Below are 23,203 nucleotides of genomic sequence, written 5' to 3'. Positions count from 1 at the left end.
AATGGAGATTTGATAGCAGATTGTCTGATATAGAAACTATAGTTTCGATTATAAGCAGATTATAAGTCACAGTGAAGTAAGATTAATAACAGCAGCAAAATGTCTTGCTTTGAAGACGCTATATTGTCAAAAGTCTCAACCTTAAAAATAAATGATTTTATCTATTTTAAAATTGCATCATTGTTTTGGTTATATATATATATATATATATATTTACTAACAGGGTGTTCACGCAGCTTTGCCTGGGTGTAAAATATGCTTAAATATGATTTTTTTTCATTTGCCGAGACTTTGTATATATTATTATAGAGTCGTGATTTCAAAAGTAAAAAACGTATTTTGGTGGTATCAGTTAGAATTGAAACCGAAACTGTAGCATTCTAAGCTGGTGACGTTACCACTGTACCAATGTGACACGTGTATGAACTGATTAAAAATAAACTAAGATGAATGTACAAAATGTATAACGATTTTTTCAATTTTGATCCATTTTTGATTCTTTTAAACTATTTTGACCCATAAAAGAACGGCCCGTAAAAAATCCAATCATTTAGTTTCGGCGGAGATAGAATTTGAAAATATGGAGACAGACACAGACAGACAGACAGACAGACAGACAGACCGATATATAGCTTTATACAGGGTGACCCCAGAAAAACAAAAGCTAAATGGAGGCCATCCAGAACATATGCTGTAGAACGGAGAAAAAAGGGCCAAAGACCCTCGTGTTTTGATGTGATGTTTTGAATACAATAAACTAGTTATGACCAAAGTTTCATTTTATTCGGACAAAACACTAAGAAACGGGGCCTGATTACATTTCAGGCCCGTTTGTTTTGGGTCACGCTGTACATATATTTAACTCTATAACATATCCTCCTCTTTGTACTCTATAATAAAGATCACTGTGTTTTTATTTGTAGATTACTAAATATAAATCTGTTTCACCACATAAAAAGTAGAAAAACATGACTTTGATGGAAACTATTTCCAGTCGTGCGAGAGTGTGGAAAAAAAAAAACAAGTCAGACAAAAATTTGCAAAGAAATAAAAAGTCAACAAATGTGATTTTTCTTTAGGTCATCAGAAATGATAATAACTTATAAAAAAAAAATGAACTAACTGACATGATTCTATGGTTTTATATGAATATTAGCTCGGAAACTAGTGAAGCATAATATTTTTCGTCTTTTTTGACAGAAGTATACAGAAAAAAATGAGAATGCGTGTGTGTGTGAGGACACATCTCAACCTATATACTCAACAAATTTTTGATCTACAGACTTGAAATTTGGTATATAGGGTATTCAGACACGTGGAAAACTTTTTAATCGGTTTTCATCCGAAAAAAAAAGGGCTACGAAGGGGTCAAAGTTGAAAAATTGGTACTTACGAGGTTATTGGATTTTTATCTGTTTGGCAACTGTTTCACAACTTTTGAAAACACATTTTAAAGATTGTGGCAAGCTAGTCTAATGGTTATCGTATATGACTCACTGTAAATACATTTACAATTTATGTAAGTGTTAAATTCAACTATATTTCTCGTCGTGGTTAACATTGGTCGAGCAGTTTGTTCCCTGTTTATGGAGTCAAAGATGGCTTCGCAGCCGGGTTGAAATCTCTTGACCGGCAGTACTGATGATTGTCTGTAGGTATGAAAAATAATTATAGTAATAGTTTTATTTATATATATATATGCGTTTTATTTTTTATTACCATATCTTTCTGTTAAGTTACATTATTGTTTCGGCTACACGGCCGTTTTTTTGGCCGTTAGACTTTTACAGAAGGGTTTTCTGTAAAAGTCTGAGGACGCTACAGACAGCCAAAAAACGGCCGTGTAGCCGAAACAATAATGTAACTTAACAGAAAGATACAGTAATAAAAAATAAAAAGCGTATTTGTTCTACAACAATATTGACCACTTTCTTCAGTTTTTATTAATTACCATCTCCACTATATATATATATATATTATTTGTTTATACATAAGTAGTAAATGTATTGCTACACACTCATGAGTATGTTTTGGTCAGCTAGTTTTTAGTAACTAGAGACTTCATTAGGCGGTCTAGCTCATATGGGAGCTAACTTTGCAATGAAGATCTCGGATCCCGTAAAAGCCATTTATAGATATAAACAAGGGATGGAATTAAAATAAAACTGAAAAAGGGTGTGGGAGTAAAGTAGACAGGATGGTGGTTTAAGACATTGAAAGACAGAAAAAAATGTATCTGCGTGTGTGCATGTTAACTCGTCTAAGGCCTTAAGTATACTCGTGTATATCAGGTTTAATTTAGGGGTGGGTGTGAATTTTATTATCATTTCTGAATATTTATGTGAAATTTGTTTTAGGTTTGAAGACTGGTCATTTGGTTATTGGGTGCTAGTAATATGATCATGGTTCTAGTATGGTCGGAGAGTGTGCTCCTCACCCGTCCCCACTCTTGTATTAACCTCCTTATACTTCACTAGTTACCTTACCTCCGAAAAATAACAACCTCAAAATTACATACATATATATATATATATATATATATATATATATATATGGAGGGGGGATATGTTCGATATGTTCTTAGTCTCGTTCCTCAGAGGGGAACGAGACCTTCCCCACGCTAAGAACCGATCCTGGATCTGGCCATACCCAAATGGGGAGACAAAATAAATAGAAACATTAAAAAATCCCCTAAGTATATTTATAAATTCACCTCTTTATCTAAACAAACATAATATTAAGAATGCCCGAACAGTCTAAGACTGAAACGAAAAATCACAATACTAAAATCTAAGAATCCAAAAAATAAATATCAAACTTGAATGAAAACACCCTTACCCTTATTTAAGATGAGCTGGTCCCCCTCCTCTTCACACGCACACATTAGTAACGACCTTGCATCACAGTTACCTAGGGAAGCAAATAACTTTATAATACTATAAAGCAGAACACACATTCTACAAACCAATACAAGAAAACACACACACACACACTCACGCACACCCGCGCGCACACACACACACACACCCTTCCCTATGCATCCAGTTGACCAAGTACCAATGGGCCCCTCACTTCCACTCGAGTAAGAGTAAAAAAGGAAAAAAATGAGAAAAATCAAAGAAAGATAAGTAGAAACACAGCACAGAGAGAGAGAGAGAGAGAGAGAGAGAGAGAGAGAGGGAGAGAGAGAGAGAAGACAGCAGTGACCACAGTCTACCCCAACGAACAAGTAATAAAAATTGAACATACGAATGAAAAGTAGAATCATTTACACATGTTTCCACCGCTCAAAAACATTTCAAATGAACTACGAAAATGTTCTTTTACATTTTAAACACATCTTGAGTATATTCTAAATATCTCACATTTTAAATACTTTCTGAAGAAGACGCTTCACAGAACGTCTGAAACGCGTAAAAAACTATTTCAATGATTTAAAAACATTATTATAATGATCTAAACACAATTTTCAATGAAAAACCAAAACACAGAATAATAAAATAATGTTTAAAATACACATTGTTGGTGACGCCCCTCATTTAAATATACATCTTTCTCTCGTTGGAATTTCTTAACCCATTATATATATATATATATATATATATATATATATATATATATATATATATATATATATATATATATATATATATATATATATATCATTATTCAGAAAGAAAACACAAAAAGAGATGAAAGTCTTGAATCCACTGAGTTTCGAAGAAATACTTTCCTTCTCGTCATAAAGAAATGTTGCTTGTAAAGTAGTTAAAGATGGAGTGAAGTAAAAAAGAAAAATGGTTTCACGTGAGAGGGTGTTCCCACAGATGTTGAGTCCAAAATTCAGTGAATCCAAGAAGGTGGTAAAGGCAAAATATCCAAGTTTGTTGAAGTCCGAGTTTATAAATAAATAAATTGTTAGAGTTTATAAATAGCACCAAAATAAATTTCTGTATGAATAGGCACAAATGAAAAAGTCCAGTCTGTGAGTTTAACTATAGTTTATATATATATATTGGTATAACCATCCAAAATAAAAACGAAGACAACACAGGTGGATAAGAAAATAATAAATGAAGAAGTAAATGGTTGGGGGTGGGGGGGTCAGAAGCAAGTAAATCAAAAGATATTATTTTAATGGATTTTTTTCGTTTTCCTGATTGGATGTTGTTTTTATTTTTTTATTTATTTATTTTTTTAACAATTTTTAAAAGTCATGGAAAATAAGCTGGAGACAAAATAATCTAACTTTAAAAACTAAATTATTCCTAAAAATTAAAAATTTTTGATTTGTGCAATTTTCTTTCAGTGAACCAAATGAAAATCTTCGTTGGGAATATGTTCCAAAGGAAACCATTTATTCAACAGTAAGAGCATTTTTTTTTCATAAAAAATGAATTTCTTTTATCATTTTATATACTATATAAGTGACAACCTGATATTGATAAACAGAAATTACACTTCTGACGATCAGACTTTGATCAAAGTGAACTTTGGCTGAGAATATGTCAATGGGGTCATGCTCAGGTCGATTCTGCATGGTAGATATGTTGAGATGTAGCATACATGGCTGAGAGAGAAATGAACAGCGTTTCTCACGTTTCTGACCATAGCTAGAATATCAGTACATTGGGCTGAGTGTTTTTCTCATGAGAATCTGATTTAATTCTTTAAGCAGTAGTTTAAGATTAAAATTAGCTGTAAAAGAAAAATATTACATTCCATAGAATTCAACAAAAAGATGGATACAAATTACAAGCTTGTGTGTATATGAAAAGGAGTCAGATGTACATGTTTCCCGCCTTTTCCTGTAAAGGTAGCCTCTTAGTGAGTTAAGTGAATGGAAATTTACAAATATTTTTATCTGTTCATTATTTTCTTTTAAAAGAAAAGCGTTTATATCACATAACAGAAGAGCAAGATACGTTTTTAATATATTTGATAAAAAGTAAGTTTATTGTTTATTTCCCCTCAGAAACAAGTCTATAATAATTTGTGCGAGGATTTATCTCTGAACTCCTATTAACTCTTTATCGACTGCTCTCCTGATTATTGTTTTTCCACCTTAACATCTAAATATCATTGCTAATGTGAAAGACCATGGTATAGTTCTAAACAATTTCTTCAAACCAACACGACATAGTACTGTGATGATGAATGAAGCCAGGTAGGTTATCTCCCTGATCTGCAGATCCTTTATTAACTGAACGGCAAACACTTTCCATTCCTCATACATAATTCTGATACGGACAATTTTTTAATGTGCTATCCAAGCCATAACTCTTTATCTACATAAACATGTCATATACTTCAAAAACATTCAGCAGTTGGCAACCAGGATGGTGACGGAACCGGAACTCTTCACACTAACATACGAAGCACAACTCCAAATATTAAATCTGTTCTCAGTTGACCAACAGAGGATGTGAGGAGACTTGATTCTGGTATCCTCATCATCAACCAGGATTTTAACCTTTTTCGTTTTCATACCAGTGCCAAATTGCAGTGTCCTTGGGCACCAGAAAAAGATGTACAACTGTCATTTTCATTTCAATAAAAGAAAGCTGTGATTTTTCTCCCTGAAACAACTAACCAGAGGAGGTTGTGACGATGACTATAACAAGGTTTACAGCAGCCTTGGATAAACATTTAGACTTGATGTGCATGTAAGTATTTTTGGCTTGTTGCATTTTGCTATTTTTGGCCAAATAAATTTGATTTGATTCGTCCATTTGGGTGTAAGGGGCTACTATGTAGCAAGTTGAGCAGCAAGATGTCTGTTGACATTACATTTAAATTTATGCAGATTAACACTGTTGTGGAAGCAGGAAACAGGGAGGGAATTCCAAAGTCTAGCAGGTGAAATGGAGAAACTATTAAAATAATGAGCTTTCCAACATCTATGGATTCCTACAGTGAAGGAGTGGGAGTTTGCCGCTTTTACTCAAGAAATTATATATAAATTATGGTTTTAATAAGAAAATAAAATTGTTTGAAAATAGTGCTGAAATCTATTTTACAATAAATAATTATTGACCACAAACTAAGAAGTTGTGGCTTTAATTAGTAATTTTTTTTTTTTAATTCAGCAACATTTTATTCATCTTTATCTTCAGTCAAATGGATCATCTGACGACAAGATGGGTAAAATTGTGAAACTCTTCATTAATATGTCCGGTTCTGCTGGTCTCGGATGTCGGTGAGTTAAGTTTCGTTTCTAATTTCAACAATTGCAATTATGTTTAATAGTTTTTATTATTTGATTATTTGTAAAGTATGGAAGACGTTATTCTACTGTTCATCGTCGATGTCCACTCTCCAAAATAATAAACGGCTGCTTCTTTCTTATATAATCATAATGCATAGAAACTCACCAGTACTTCCTGTACAAGGAGCAGATAATTCCCAGGAACAGATAATTTCCTGGTACTTTTTCAATACAGGAGTAGATAACTCTTTTACCGATACAATATTGTTTTTCCTTTAGATTTTTTTTTCTTTTTTTTTTTTTTACAGTGATCACCACTTATCAAGGCCCGGAAGCCACTCAGGGATAAAGGTTATTGCAAGTACATTACGTTAGTGTGGATATTTGATGAAGTGTTTACTTAAGGGGGCGATTCATTAGGAATTTGTTAACATTGGACTTGAACACATCCAAGTTGTAGTCCGGTGGGAAGCAGGCAGACGGAACAGAGTTCCACAGGCGTGCAGTTCTAAGAAAGAAGCTTTGTTCATGGAATCCGCGTTTTGATTTAGGCACAGATATAGAATGGGGGAAATTTTTCACAGTGGATTCAGCTAGACGGGTGTTTTTCGTGAAAGATTGGTGAGAGGGTACCAGAGATTGGAGTTCAGATGAGCACCTGCCATGGAAATAACCATAAAACAAGGATAGGCTCGCAACGTCTCTTCTGTGGGAGAGAGGTTGCAGGGTAGAGAAAAGGGCATCCCACACTAAGCCACGAAGTCTATTTTGTACTCTGTCAAGGCAGGATAGGCTGTTTTTAGCAGCTCCTGTCCAGATATCGCAACAGTATTCCATCCTTGGACGTACTTGGCTTTTATATAGATAGAGAATTGCATCAGTAGTGAGATATCTTCTGGAGCGGTAGAAGGATCCCACCATCTTTCCAGTGACCTTGGCAACAGACTTGATGTACGTGTTCCATTTCAGATCAGGAGTAAAGGTCAAACCCAGAAGCTTGTCAAAACACGGGGCCTCACCCAGACGAGAGCCATCCATCAAATTATATATATATATATATATATATATAAATGCAGAGGTACGTCAGGGGTCGATCCTTGGGCCTTTATTATTCCTGATATTCATAAATGACATCCCTGATAATAAGGGTACCCATCTCGGACACAATATTATCAGGGAGGTCATTTATGAATATCAGGAATAATAAAGGCCCAAGGATCGACCCCTGACGTACATCTGCATTTATATATATATATATATATATATATATATATATATATATATATATATAAATGCAGATGTACGTCAGAAATGCAGATGTACGTCAGGGGTCGATCCTTGGGCTTTATATATATATATATATATATATATAAATATATATATATATATATATATATATATATATATATATATATATATATATATATATATATATATATATTTGTACAACCTGCTATTTTCTTAAGGTATATCTTGCTGAAGTAAGAAATCTTTCTGTTGAACTCAAAAAAACAAATTTCAAATGGATCCCTCTATTTAATCCACAAGAGTAGTATGTTCTCGTTCCATCAGCCATGATCGGATAGAAGTCTTAAATAATTTGCAATTGTTCTTTGAGTATTGTATTTAATGAAATATATATATATATATATATAAAATCCATTCATGTGAAATCTTTTTAACATTTTTCTTTTGCCTCCTATTCCCCTTACCTCACCCTTTTTTTAACCAAGTAAGATCTGTAACTTACTTGTAGTTTCATTGAATACTTTTATATGGAAAATCCGATCCTGCATTTTGCTAATTCCTGCCCTCTGATGAGAAGGAGAGTATTTCTTCGAAACTCCGCGGATTAAGGACTATCCACTTATCTTGTGTTTCCTTTTTTAAAATTAAATATGTTTTTAACTCTTTTTCAAGATGTCTTTTAACATGTTTTATTAATCATTTGTTCATATATATATATATATATATATATATATATATATATATATATATATATATATATATTATAGAATTGCAAGCGGACCTCCGACTCATCCTGGCATCTTTATCCAGTTTGTGAAGAACGGAGGACTGGCTGAAGAAGCGGGCCTTGAAGTTGGAGATCAAATTATACAAGTGAATGACACCAGTTTCTTGAATGTCAGCCACTCACAGGTAAGGACCAAACATATATAAAATATTTTTACAAACAAATTTTCAGTATTTTTATATCTACAAACACCAGTGTTTCATGTTTATGCAATCGTCAGTGTAGGAAGTAATAATTACTCCCAGTCAATGAACTCAAACATAATCATAAAGTCACATATATCTCTGCAGTCCAGTATTTAATACCTAGGCCACCAAGAATTATCATGACGAGCAGCCAGGTTGATAAAAGTCAACTTTTTCATCATGGGTTTCGAAACATGTGTAAGAAAATAGAGAAGAAAATATAGGCATTCGCCAAAAATCAAATTAATACAAAATAAATATTAATTGTTTTTGTATACAGACACTATTGTTTAATGCTTATGCAATCATAAGTGTAGGAATATATAATTACTACCAATCGGAGGATTTGAACCCAATCAGAAAGTCACCTTACATTATGCAGTCTGGTATTCAGCTCCTAGGCCACCAAGAATTAACACGGTGAAAGGAAAGACATTTCAGTTTTCGATATATAAAGTTGAGACAAACAGACAAATACACAAAGCTTGTTAGTGTTCAATAGCAGAGGCCGGAACATTGTTCTATGCTGAAGTTGACAGCTTATTATAATTCTCTTAAAGAGGCCATTTATGCTTCTACAAAAGAACGATAACAAATAATTGCTTCTTTAACATGATTTTATGATTGTTTATATATTTGTTGAGTCTTTTAATGTTGCAACCATACACTTGTTTTTTTTTGGGGGGGGGGGTTTCACATGGAAGTCACCACTTATCAAGGGCCGGATATGATTGGTTTGTAGATTCATATGTTTTTGTTGGCAACGTATTTTATAAACCGTCTATAATTATTAAGTATTATTTAATCCATAGATGGGACACTGATGATAATATCACTACATGTTAGAGCGGACCTGCAAAGAATGACTTTACATTCCTCAAAGCTCCCAAATTTAGGCATCACTACTGCATGTAGTTGAAGCTTATATCAAGGACAAATAAAAGATGATAAAAATTCCCATATTCAATCGATTAAAATAAAGATTGCAGAAAAAAGGGGTGGCAGAGCTTTGGAACTCACACAAAACCATAACTACGTAAATATATAAATAACCAGATTTCTACATCCAAAATATTTTGCAGAAGCACAAGATACAAAACGAAAGAACGACACTGTAAAAATATATACTAATACATATAATCTGAGGTTATTGTTTTTCAGAGATAAAATAACCAATGAAGTGTAACATGGTTAATACAAGAGTGCTTAATACCGAAGTAGAGTAGAGTATACACTTTATTTGTTTTTACATAAGCAGTAATGTGTTGCTACACAGTCATATTTTCATTGCAAACTTTGCTTTCATATAAGCTGTATTGCATGAAGAGGTCTCAAGTTACTGGTAACGAGCTGACTGAAGTATGCTCATGACTGTGTAGCGACATATTACTGCTTATGTAAAAACAAATAAAGAGTATACTAATGCATATAGATTTATTTGTTTATTCAATATGGATGTTACATAAATTAGGGGCATAGGATAAGTAAAATTCTTTATACCATGGTATTTCGAAGCTCAATGCTTCTCATCATATTGTAGTTCTTTTATTATTCATCTCATATATAAGCTCCAAAACAATTTGTTGAGCTTTGCATTATCCCGATAAGTCTTCTCATTGGATTATTTATCTTTCACCAGACTATCCATTCATGTGTAATCACCTTTTTCTTCACCATATTCCCTCTGCTTCACTTTTTTGTTATAAAGTAAGATCTTTGACTTACTTGTTGTTTCATCAAATACTTTTGTATGCAAAATCCGATCCCGCATTTTGCTAATTCCTACCCTCTGATGAGAAGGAAAGTATTTCTTCGAAACTCCGAAGATTAAGGACTATCCATTTATCAAGTGTTTCCTTTTCAGATTAAATATGTTTTTAACTCTTTTTCAAAGTGTTTTTAACATGTTTTATTAACTGTTTGCTCGTGTATATATATATATATATATATATATATAAAAGATAAGTCACAGATTAGAGATCAAGATCAAGCGAATTATCCTGCCAGATATTACATTGAGATAATATTTCAGGATGATCCTAGCCAAAACGGTAAAGCTAAATATTTTCAAAATAGAGCAATATATAAGTTTAATAATTAAAGTTAAATTCTGTGAATCAAAATATAAACGCATATATTTAAGTTAAGAAACATTCTTGATATATCGGATTACTGATTTTTCCCCTGGATCACTACTCCTCTGGCAGTAATATCCTGGAAAATATTGAACTCATTCTGATAATGGACTGTCCAGGTTGTATGAAATCCGTTTTCTATGACTCTTATTCACCATTCAACTAACATTTTCAATATATGTGCTGAAAAGCAAAATACTTGTTTATTCGTAGCTGAACATTTTGCTAATTGTATTTCATTTTCTCTGATGATATGAGCCATTATTGAAAATCCATCGATTAAGGAAAAAAACATAATTTTTCTCTATATATATTCCTTGTTCAAATAATACATTCTTAATTTAAATATATGTGTTTATATTTTTTGATTTACAGAATTTAACTTTAATCATTAAATTTATATATATATATATATATATATATATATATATATATATATATATATATATATACTTATGTATGTATGTATGTATGTATGTATGTCAGGTCATGTCATATGCTACTGGCACCATGTAACCCAGTACTACCTGCCTCATGGTCGGGTCACCGGCGACTAAACTGGTTCTCCCAGCAGACTTTGTTTGGTGAGGAGGGCGGCTAGTCTCCCTGAAGGATTAAAAACAAGAACTTCCAAAGGGCGAATGAACTCTTTTTCTGGGTCAACGGCCAACTAGCATCGTGTATATTTGTGTGTTTGTGTATGTGTATTGGGGTGGAGAGGGCTCCCGTAAGCCGTGGTGAAGGCAACCTTTCTGGGAGAAGCAAATCTCTGATTTAAAAAACCATAAAGCGGAAGACCATTACCCACATTAAGCTGGTCTGCAGTTTAATTTGTTGCTGGCTATCTTGCTCTTGCTTGTTGCTGGATCTCAACATTTTGAACCGAGCGAGAGACTTAGCTGTTGTACAAAGCTAAGACTCTGTAACATCATATTTGTATAGATACTCCCTCAGGTATTTGGGCTCATGGATTTTAAATGTCTGAGGGGGTGGCACTCGTCTGACAAGACGTTGCAATCATCATGTATGTATATGTCGTACAAAACTAAGACTCTGTAACATCATCTGTGTATAGATACTCCCTCAGGCATTTGTCTATAAAAATGGTCCTGTGGTGATGGAAGTCATTTTCGGGCTCATGGACTTTAAGTATCTGAGGAAGTGGCACTCGTCTGACAAGACGTTGCAATCATCATGTATGTATAAATGTATGTATACTGTTTTTGTGAAAAAAGAACCCCATCAAAGTGCTCAATTATAAAAATAATTAATATGAGAGCATAGTATTTATTTTCAAATTTTACAGAAGGTCAGAAAAAGATCGATACCGTCGGTTTCAAATCCGATGTAAGGGGATGGTCGAAAAATATCTAATTCTCTTCAGTCTCTTTATTATATCTGTTCTCACTGGAAATGCCAACCGAACATTTTTATTTTCAGATAGTGATTTTTTCATTTTTATTATATATATATATATATATATATATATATATATATATATATATATATATATATATATATATATATATATATATATATAACTACTTATTTTTTATTTTTCATATTTTATTTGTTTTATTTTTCTTGGGATTTATGTGTTGGTAGGTTCGGGGAAAATCTGGTTTCAAAATATCTGTTGCTGATTTTAAATTTAACGATTTTTCTTTTTATTGAATTAAAAAATATTGACGTTTTTCAAGGGAGATTACTTTTGAAATTTCATATTTTCTCAAAATCCGGTTGTTCTGAACCCTCACTTTTGAATGTTTGCCAATAACATGATACAACAGTTATAAATGAAAATCTGCTAGTCAACAGCAAAATTGTATTTCTCAGTTCAAATGTTATTTAAGTTTGCGTTTGAAAATCTGACAAGATAATTTTATATACTAAATAAAAAAAATCTTTTTCAATTTAATTACTATTTTACTTTCGTGACACAATCATTATGTTTCTCAACAAACTAAGCAGATATTTGAATTTATTGGCTAAAACAGAACAGATTTCATTTGAATGTTTTAATTGATTCCAGAATTATTAACATTTCTCGTTTCTTTTTTATCACTATAAAGATCCAATTCATTTTATCAGAAGTTCGTTTTCTTTTTTAGGCTGTGGTTGCTTTGAAAGGATCAAGACATTTGGAAATTATAATTTGCAAAAGCGTTGTAAGTATCTTGTGTTATCTATCTATCTATCTATCTATCTCTATCCCTCTCTCTCTCTCTCTCTCTCTCTATCTATCTATCTATCTATCTATCTATCTCTCTTATATATATATATATATATATATATATATATATATATACTAGCATTTCAGCCCGGCGTTGCTCGGATGTTTGGATGTGTCTCTTGAACAAAAAAGAAAAGAAAAAAAAGTGGTAGTAGGAAGGCAGGCTCGAACCCGTAACGCGAAGGAGGAAAAGAACGGGGTAAAAACCTAACGTTTATGCTGTTACGACCACCGCCAAACCGGAAGCGATATTTTTTTAAATTAAGGCTAGACAATCTAAAGGAGAGGATAACTTTAAAAAATATCAGCGAAAAAAGTGACCCTCCCCCCTGTAGAAAAGTGCCTAGATGAAGGGGAAGATATTAATGTTTTTAGCCAATTTTTCGATATTTGTCGTATGAAAGGTCGAACTTTAGAACGATACTGATCTTGGTAAAAGCTGTCGCCTCTGTCTGGTCGAAAATCGATCACAAAAATTTTCCCAAACATCAAATTTCGATTTTGTAGACTAAAACTTGACAGAGTTATTGCATAGGGAAATGTACACAGACAGACAGACAGACAGACAGACAGACAGACACACACACACACACACACACACACACGTTCACTTTATATATATATATATATATATATATATATATATATATATATATATATATATATACAGAGAGAGAGAGAGAGAGAGAGAGAGAGAGAAATTTTATTCAAAAATTTTTTCCTACCAAACTCCTGTCAGTTTTTGGTCTACAAGCATGAAACTTAATACGCAGAGTATTAGTACATCATAATATGCAAAATGGATGAAAAAGCGACCCCCCCCCTATGATCATTGACATGCAGAGAACGTTTTTAGGGCAGGTACTCAAGTGAGAAAAATGGCACAAAAATATAGTAATGAACATCGTCTCGGTTGGGAACGGGCCTCTATAATACATTCCTCTGAAAAGAACACTTTTAAAGTAAAAAAAGGAAGGTTCTTGGGCACCTCTCTGCACGTCCCTGGTCACGATACCTGACTCAGTTGACCCCTCCTCCAAATCAAATAATTTCTTTAAAATTTTAGATATTATTCATCCAGGGTAACGCTGATTCAGAATATACCAAATGTAATTACTTGTTTTGTGATTTTTTTTAACCGAACATACAACATACACACATATTCACAAATTCTCTTTATTTTATAGATTATGCTATGAATGATTTTAAATTATGTACATTTTTTTTTTTTTGTTAAAATTAAGAATTTTTTAGAAGAGGGCTTATTGTTTATACTATTTGTGTGTTGATCGGACTATTGTTTCATCTTGAGTGTTATTTGTGCAACGTTTCAGTCAGATTAGCCTTCGACCGTCCTCAGACCTGTTGATTGTTGTTTGGAAAAGAAAAGAGAAAAGTTACTGGTTCCATATATATTTTCGTATTTCTTTTGAGTTAGTCTGTAATTTATGGCTATTGTTTCGTATTTTTGAAAAAAAAAAAATGGTTGACAAAGGGGAGTCAACTCTAATAAAGATCAATAAGAGATTATCTCCCTTCTATCGCCGAAATTTTAAGAGTGTACAATGTTTGTTTTTTCTACAATTAGAGGCTCCCAAATGCTACTAATCTCTAGGCTTGGTCTGCCTAATAATTTTTTTTTTAGCATATGTGCTGCTTCCTTGAGTCGTCTGATCCTCCACCTTGAGTTCCTGTAAATTATTTTCGACCTCCTTATGTCGTGGCTTTACTGTAGGCACCGCCAAAAATGGCCGCAAAATCAAGTTGTTGTTGTTTTTTAAAACTAAATTACATTTATTAAAATCCATTATTTCTGAGTAACTTTTTTTTTCCAGAAAGATAAAACCCTGAATTTTATCATATAGAAAACAGAATAATGTAAAACTTTTTCTACTATTTTTAATTCAATTTTAAATGTTAAATTTTCCCCAAAAGTTAACAATTGACATTTTTTGTCTTGCACAAAAAACGTACTTAAATATTTAAAAAAAGAGTTTTTGAAATAATTAATTTATTTATTTATTGTCTAACTAAGATTTAGGATGATTTTCTAAGAGAATATGCAAAAATATTATAATATAAGTACCTGAATTTCAAATAATTCCACTTATTCATATAGGTAACCAGATATTTCGCGTCGACGTAGAGTTCAGATCGACTCTGTTTACGTTTTCGTTTGATGATAAGAAAACTATGGAAGACCAAACAGGCCAAAAAAACTTATTTTTCAGTGACGAAAATTTCAATGTATTATTAACGCTGAGGCTGGCCAGTACCAGATGGGTGACCATTTGTATGAGTTTGGTTTTTAATGTGTATGTGTGTGGGGGCCAGGCTCCCCAAAATGGGGGGGGGGCAATTTAAAGCAGAATAAAAAGAATTATTTCAGCGCGTTTGGTCCACCGTAGTCGAAAGGCGGCAAACGTTTTCAAACGGGATCGAAAAAAATGATGCTATTTTTAACACAAAGGGCACAATATTTATCGAATTTTTTTTTTGTATCGATTATTCAAAGCATGCCCTGTTTAATAATGGTCATGCATTATTCGGCTCACTAAAAAACAATTGTTAATTTATTTATCAAAAATTTTAAAATGGCTTTTTTCGTATAAATATTAAAAAATTTTTTTTTTGTTTTGCTTAACTTAAATTAATTATTTTACTTAACATATTCACCGAATTTCACACTTCAAAACTCAAAAGCGGGATAATTAAACACAATCGAAGTTCTGATATTCAGACGTCAAAATAAGGTATGCAAACAATTTTTTTTTTTTTTTAATCTATAATTCTGTCCCTTACAACAACACAATATGTTTTGTTCAGTTTCAGATGATTATTTTAAGCATATTTGTTCCCACTTCAAAACAAGGGGGGGTTTTGTAAGCAAAAAAATATATATATATAAATATCGTTTATGAAAAATAAGTAAACTGTTATAAAGTTCATTCTTCTCCTAATAATCGCTGAAAATTTCGTATTGATCGGATAATTACCTGATTTTTGGTAGATTTTTAAAAAAACGGTCCGTCAAAAAGTACTGACCTGCCCCCCCCAGTTTTGGCGGTGCCTACTGTGTTCTTCTAGGACGGTCGAAGGCTAATCTGAAATAAAAAATGCACAAATAACACTCAAGATGAAAACAATAGTCCGATTAATACAAGTAATAATTCTGTTCATTTATTTTTTTTTTCCAGGGATTGACTTTGCAGAATTCAGCATCGAATGATTCTGTGTCTGGAACTCATGCGGAATCAAATGCTTCAAATGGCAGGTAAGAAAAATATCATCCTTAAAAGATGTCTGTATGATACAAGATTTATAATGAAGCAAGGATTGCACACTTTCCAACTGCATTTTATCTTAAGCCGATCCTTCTTAAATTCAGTGTCAAGAAATATCCAAGGCAATTTAACAGAGTGGTGTCGTCTCAGAATTTTACTTCTCCTAGACTAGTTGCTCTACTAAGATGTGGGAGCCTAGTTTGCACTACTATTTAATACATAGGTGGGAGATGGAGGTCTGGGTTCATACCTTTCCCACTGTAAGAAACAGAAGGTAAACAAGCAATATAAATAGAAAATTATTGTTTTTCTTTACAATGACAAATTAATTCATAAAAGACATAACCAAAGACTAATGGTAATAAACTTTTTCATTACAGTTTCTTCCCTATAAGCTTTTTCATTAAAGTTTCTTTGGTTTTCTTGCAGGTATACGCCCCCCCCCTCCCCCAAGATTTCTGAATTCTGTTTAATTTTTAAGGTTTAACATTTAAGGTTTAATTTTTAAGGTTTAACTTTTAAGGTTTAATTTTTAAGGTTTAACTTTTAAGGTTTGGTTAATTTTACACATGTACGTGTTATTTGTGAAAACCAACTTGATGAAGAAAGCGAATCTAAATAAAGCGGAAAAAGAAAAAATATAACTAAGCAATTAAAGCCATTTTACTTTTTAGCATTCGTTCAAATCGCATCCAAATGTAAAAATGAACCTCGGAAAATCAACTCAGACTACAATACCACTATTTGAATTTTTAAAAGGATCATCATCATCATCATCATCATCATCATCATCATCATCATCATCATCATCATCAGTCTATAGGGAACATACAAACAGGCACACACACATACAAACAGAAAAACACACACACACATACAAACAGAGACAAACACACATGTACAAACAGGCATTGAGTTTTATTTATACAGATAAGTTAGGATGATTCTTTTAGTAATAATATATTTTAGAATTTAATGACAAAATTGATACTAAATATAAATAAGGAATTGGATACTCGGTTGAGCTTCAATCTATGGTACCCCCAGCAAAATATTGGCAACAAATACTTGTCTAGCTACAGCAACTGTCAATAAATTTTCTTACTCTCTACCAGTGCATAAAACTTAAACAAAAATTCTATGAGCAAAGTTTATTTCCTAGAATATGTCCTTCAATTTCTTTCTTCACTATAACATAAATTTTATACCTATATTCAGATTAAATATCAGTGTTATATTCAGATTAAATATCAGTGGTATATTCAAATTAAATATCAGTGGTATATTCAGATTAAATATCAGTGTTATATTCAGATTAAATATCAGTGGTATATTCAGATTAAATATCAGTGTTATATTCAGATTAAATATCAGTGTTATATTCAGATTAAATATCAGTGTTATATTCAGATTAAATATCAGTGGTATATTCAGATTAAATATCAGTGTTATATTCAGATTAAATATCAGTGTTATATTCAGATTAAATATCAGTGTTATATTCAAATTAAATATCAGTGTTATATTCAGATTCAGTATCAGAGTGACTTTTGGCTGTACACACAAAAAAAAACAAGATGATCTCTACCAAGGCCAGGGACCACGCCACAAAGTCTTAAGTAACGTGCAATTGTAATCTTAGTATCGCCCACATTGAGGATTGAACCTTCAACCTCCAGAAAAGTGTCACTTAGAACTGAATTTCGCTTAGTACTTTATCTGTTACACTTGCAAACAAAACGATAAAAAATGAGGATAATAATCAAGATGAGAACATTAATCCCCATCTCAAAACTTCAGAAACACGCTTGCATGTTGATGGATGATGAATGTTAGAAATTTACTTCTAAACTAATCTATCTCTGGCAAGGTCGTTATTTATCCCTCTTTCTCTCAAATCAAGCCTTATCACTTTCTCTTCATATTTTCCTTGGCTTTTCTTTGCTACGTCAACTTTTCTAAGAACTATCATCCTTTTTTGTTAATGTGACCAAACCAACAAAGTCTCCTATTTTTTTTTATTTATTATTATTATTTCTATTTTCAGTCAAACAGATCCAGTCATGCAAAAAGGTTTGTACCGTTTTTTTAACATTTTTTCAACTTTTTCCACTTCCTTTATCACAAGATTAAGTGTTACATATCACTTAGCAGTAATATGCTTTGAAGTTAAGTGCAGATATATGATTTGCCAAATGCAAAAGTTTACTTAAATATGATTTATCAGGATTTACCTAAGCTTCCACACATTTGCTTTATTTGCATTTTTTAGACTATTCTTCTCATTTTGAGTTTCAGTTTCAAAACATTTTGGCCGATGTAACCTCTGTCTTTCTTCAAGTATATCTTGTCAAACTTCGGAATTTTTCTGTTGAATTTAGTCATTTTTCTGCATGGAATTTCGAATTCAACTTTTTAATTAATCAATTGAAACGTTGTGAAAATGACACTCAAGATGGGAACAGCAGTTCGAAGAATCCAAATAATACTGATAAATAATCTTCATCGCAAAAATTCACACAGAAAACAGTTCTCATGTATGAAAAAGAGTAACAAAAAGTCACATAAAAAAGTCACATAAAGCAGATGCATTATGTGACTTTTTTATGTGACTTTTTTTGTGATTTTTTTTTTACTCTTTTTCACCCCGAAACAAGACACATTGCCACTTGAATTGTTAGAGGCTAATATTTCGGGTCATGTTTAACAGTAGTGAGTTTAGCAGCGAGATGTTTGTTCACATTACATTTAAATTTCTGCAAGTCAATACAATCGGAAACACAAGAAACAGATAGAAAAGAAACTATTAGAGTAGAAAGTTTTCTAGAATCTAGGAACATTAACATTGAAGAGGCGGGATTTTGCTACTTGTTGGATTAGTCAAAAGTATGTACGTCAAAGGGGGCACAAGAGTGCGTTCCATTCAAAGCACATTCAATGAAAATATTTGTAAAACATTCACAGAGATGAGACAGTGCATGATTTATTAAATTTGAGACTCATTTTTTGACAATTTATCTAAGACAAGGGAGGCTAGCAGTAGATGAACCAGTGCAGATGTAACAACAATACTTCATGCATGGGTAAATTAGGGCTTAGTAAAGATATAGGATGTTTTCTAGTGTGAGCAATTTTCTAGAATGGAAGAGAAAGCCCACCTTCTTTGCAGTACACATTGAATTAATTAGTTTAACATCTATTAGTTGACATTTCCCATCGAGTTGTCTGAAGCTGAAATTATTGTACTTTTAGAGATCAATTCAGTTTTACTTTTTAATAATGATTGTACTATTTCAAATCATTATAATATTTCGGATTATTATAATATTTCAAATCATTATAATATTTCAAATCATTATAATATTTCAAATTATTATAATATTTCAAATCATTATAATATTTCAAATCATTATAATATTTCAAATCATTATAATATTTCAAATCATTATAATATTTCAAATCATTATAATATTTCGGATTATTATAATATTTCAAATTATTATAATATTTCAAATCATTATAATATTTCAAATCATTATAATATTTCAAATCATTATAATATTTCAAATTATTATAATATTTCAAATCATTATAATATTTCAAATCATTATAATATTTCGGATTATTATAATATTTCAAATCATTATAATATTTCAAATCATTATAATATTTCAAATCATTATAATATTTCGGATTATTAATATTATAATGATTTGAAATATTATAATAATTTGAAATATTATAATGATTTGAAATATTATAATAATTTGAAATATTATAATAATTTGAAATATTATAATGATTTCGGATTATTATAATATTTCAAATTATTATAATATTTCAAATCATTATAATATTTCAAATCATTATAATATTTCAAATTATTATAATATTTCAAATCATTATAATATTTCAAATCATTATAATATTTCGGATTATTATAATATTTCAAATTATTATAATATTTTCAAATCATTATAATATTTCAAATCATTATAATATTTCAAATTATTATAATATTTCAAATCATTATAATATTTCAAATCATTATAATATTTCAAATCATTATAATATTTCGGATTATTATAATATTTCAAATCATTATAATATTATAATATTTCAAATTATTATAATATTTCAAATCATTATAATATTTCAAATCATTATAATATTTCAAATTATAATATTTAAAATTATTATACTATTTCAAATCATTATAATATTTAAAATTATAATACTATTTCAAATCATTATAATATTTCAAATCATTATAATATTTCAAATCATTATAATATTTCAAATTATTATAATATTCCAAATCATTATAATATTTCAAATTATTATAATATTTCAAATTATTATAATATTTCAAATCATTATAATATTTCAAATTATTATAATATTTCAAATCATTATAATATTTCAAATCATTATAATATTTCAAATTATTATAATATTTCAAATCATTATAATATTTCAAATTATTATAATATTTAAATCATTATAATATTTCAAATTATTATAATATTTCAAATCATTATAATATTTCGGATTATTATAATATTTCAAATCATTATAATATTTCAAATCATTATAATATTTCGGATTATTATAATATTTCAAATCATTATAATATTTCGGATTATTATAATATTTCAAATCATTATAATATTTAAAATCATTATAATATTTCGGATTATTATAATATTTCAAATCATTATAATATTTCAAATTATTATAATATTTCAAATTATTATAATATTTAAAATCATTATAATATTTCAAATTATTATAATATTTCAAATCATTATAATATTTCAAATTATTATAATATTTTCAAATCATTATAATATTTCAAATCATTATAATATTTCAAATCATTATAATATTTCAAATTATTATAATATTTTCAAATTATTATAATATTTCAAATCATTATAATATTTCAAATTAATATAATATTTCAAATCATTATAATATTTCAAATTATTATAATATTTTCAAATCATTATAATATTTCAAATCATTATAATATTTCAAATTATTATAATATTTCAAATCATTATAATATTTCAAATTATTATAATATTTCAAATCATTATAATATTTCAAATTATTATAATATTTCAAATCATTATAATATTTCAAATTATTATAATATTTCAAATCATTATAATATTTCAAATTATTATATTTCAAATTATTATAATATTTTCAAATCATTATAATATTTCAAATCATTATAATATTTCAAATTATTATAATATTTCAAATCATTATAATATTTCAAATTATAATATTTCAAAGTATTATAATATTTTCAATTATTATATTTCAAATTATTATAATATTTTCAAATCATTATAATATTTCAAATCATTATAATATTTCAAATTATTATAATATTTCAAATTATTATAATATTTCAAATTATTATATTTCAAATTATTATAATATTTTCAAATCATTATAATATTTCAAATCATTATAATATTTCAAATTATTATAATATTTCAAAGTATTATAATATTTTCAATTATTATATTTCAAATTATTATAATATTTTCAAATCATTATAATATTTCAAATCATTATAATATTTCAAATTATTATAATATTTCAAATTATTATAATATTTCAAATTATTATATTTCAAATTATTATAATATTTTCAAATCATTATAATATTTCAAATCATTATAATATTTCAAATTATTATAATATTTCAAAGTATTATAATATTTTTAATTATTATATTTCAAATTATTATAATATTTTCAAATCATTATAATATTTCAAATCATTATAATATTTCAAATTATTATAATATTTCAAATTATTATAATATTTCAAATTATTATATTTCAAATCATTATAATATTTCAAATTATTATAATATTTAAAATCATTATAATATTTCAAATTATTATAATATTTAAAATCATTATAATATTTCAAATTATTATAATATTTCAAATCATTTTAATATTTCAAATTATTATATTTCAAATTATTATAATATTTCAAATTATTATAATATTTCAAATTATTATAATATTTTAAATTATTATAATATTTAAAATTATTATAATATTTCAAATTATTATATTTCAAATTATTATAATATTTCAAATTATTATAATATTTTCAAATTATTATAATATTTAAAATCATTATAATATTTCAAATTATTATAATATTTTAAATTATTATAATATTTAAAATTATTATAATATTTCAAATTATTATATTTCAAATTATTATAATATTTCAAATTATTATAATATTTTCAAATTATTATAATATTTAAAATCATTATAATATTTCAAATTATTATAATATTTCAAATTATTATAATATTTCAAATTATTATATTTCAAATCATTATAATATTTCAAATTATTATAATATTTAAAATCATTATAATATTTCAAATTATTATAATATTTAAAATCATTATAATATTTCAAATTATTATAATATTTCAAATCATTATAATATTTTAAATTATTATAATATTTCAAATCATTTTAATATTTCAAATTATAATATTTCAAATTATTATAATATTTCAAATTATTATAATATTTCAAATCATTATAATATTTCAAATTATTATAATATTTAAAATCATTATAATATTTCAAATCATTATAATATTTCAAATCATTATAATATTTCAAATTATTATAATATTTTCAAATTATTATAATATTTAAAATCATTATAATATTTCAAATTATTATAATATTTCAAATTATTATAATATTTCAAATTATTATATTTTAAATCATTATAATATTTCAAATTATTATAATATTTAAAATCATTATAATATTTCAAATTATTATAATATTTCAAATCATTATAATATTTCAAATTATTATAATATTTCCAATCATTATAATAATTCAAATTATTATATTTCAAATTATTATAATATTTCAAATTATTATAATATTTCAAATCATTATAATATTTCATATTATTTTAATATTTCAAATTATTATAATATTTTCAAATTATTATAATATTTCAAATCATTATAATATTTCAAATTATTATAATATTTCAAATTATTATAATATTTCAAATTATTATATTTCAAATCATTATAATATTT

General features: G+C 28.4%; 1 protein-coding gene across 10 annotated transcripts in view; it reads left to right on the top strand.

Moving 5' to 3' along the window:
* Nucleotides 1-23,203, top strand: part of LOC145293304 (harmonin-like) — a 293,814-nt gene that overhangs the window by 192,223 nt on the left and 78,388 nt on the right. For all 10 annotated transcript variants that reach the window (XM_080139944.1, XM_080139937.1, XM_080139942.1 and 7 more), the window contains 6 exons: nucleotides 4,310-4,367; nucleotides 6,117-6,199; nucleotides 8,224-8,368; nucleotides 12,675-12,731; nucleotides 15,994-16,070; nucleotides 18,128-18,153. In XM_080139944.1, coding sequence (XP_079996070.1) covers nucleotides 4,310-4,367; nucleotides 6,117-6,199; nucleotides 8,224-8,368; nucleotides 12,675-12,731; nucleotides 15,994-16,070; nucleotides 18,128-18,153 — 446 coding nt within the window. The remainder of the gene's footprint in view (nucleotides 1-4,309; nucleotides 4,368-6,116; nucleotides 6,200-8,223; nucleotides 8,369-12,674; nucleotides 12,732-15,993; nucleotides 16,071-18,127; nucleotides 18,154-23,203) is intronic.

Source organism: Euprymna scolopes, chromosome 14, assembly GCF_053919585.1.
Source record: "Euprymna scolopes isolate OS-2025 chromosome 14, ASM5391958v1, whole genome shotgun sequence".
Lineage (NCBI taxonomy): Eukaryota > Metazoa > Mollusca > Cephalopoda > Sepiida > Sepiolidae > Euprymna > Euprymna scolopes.
This window is presented reverse-complemented; position numbering and strand designations above follow the sequence as displayed.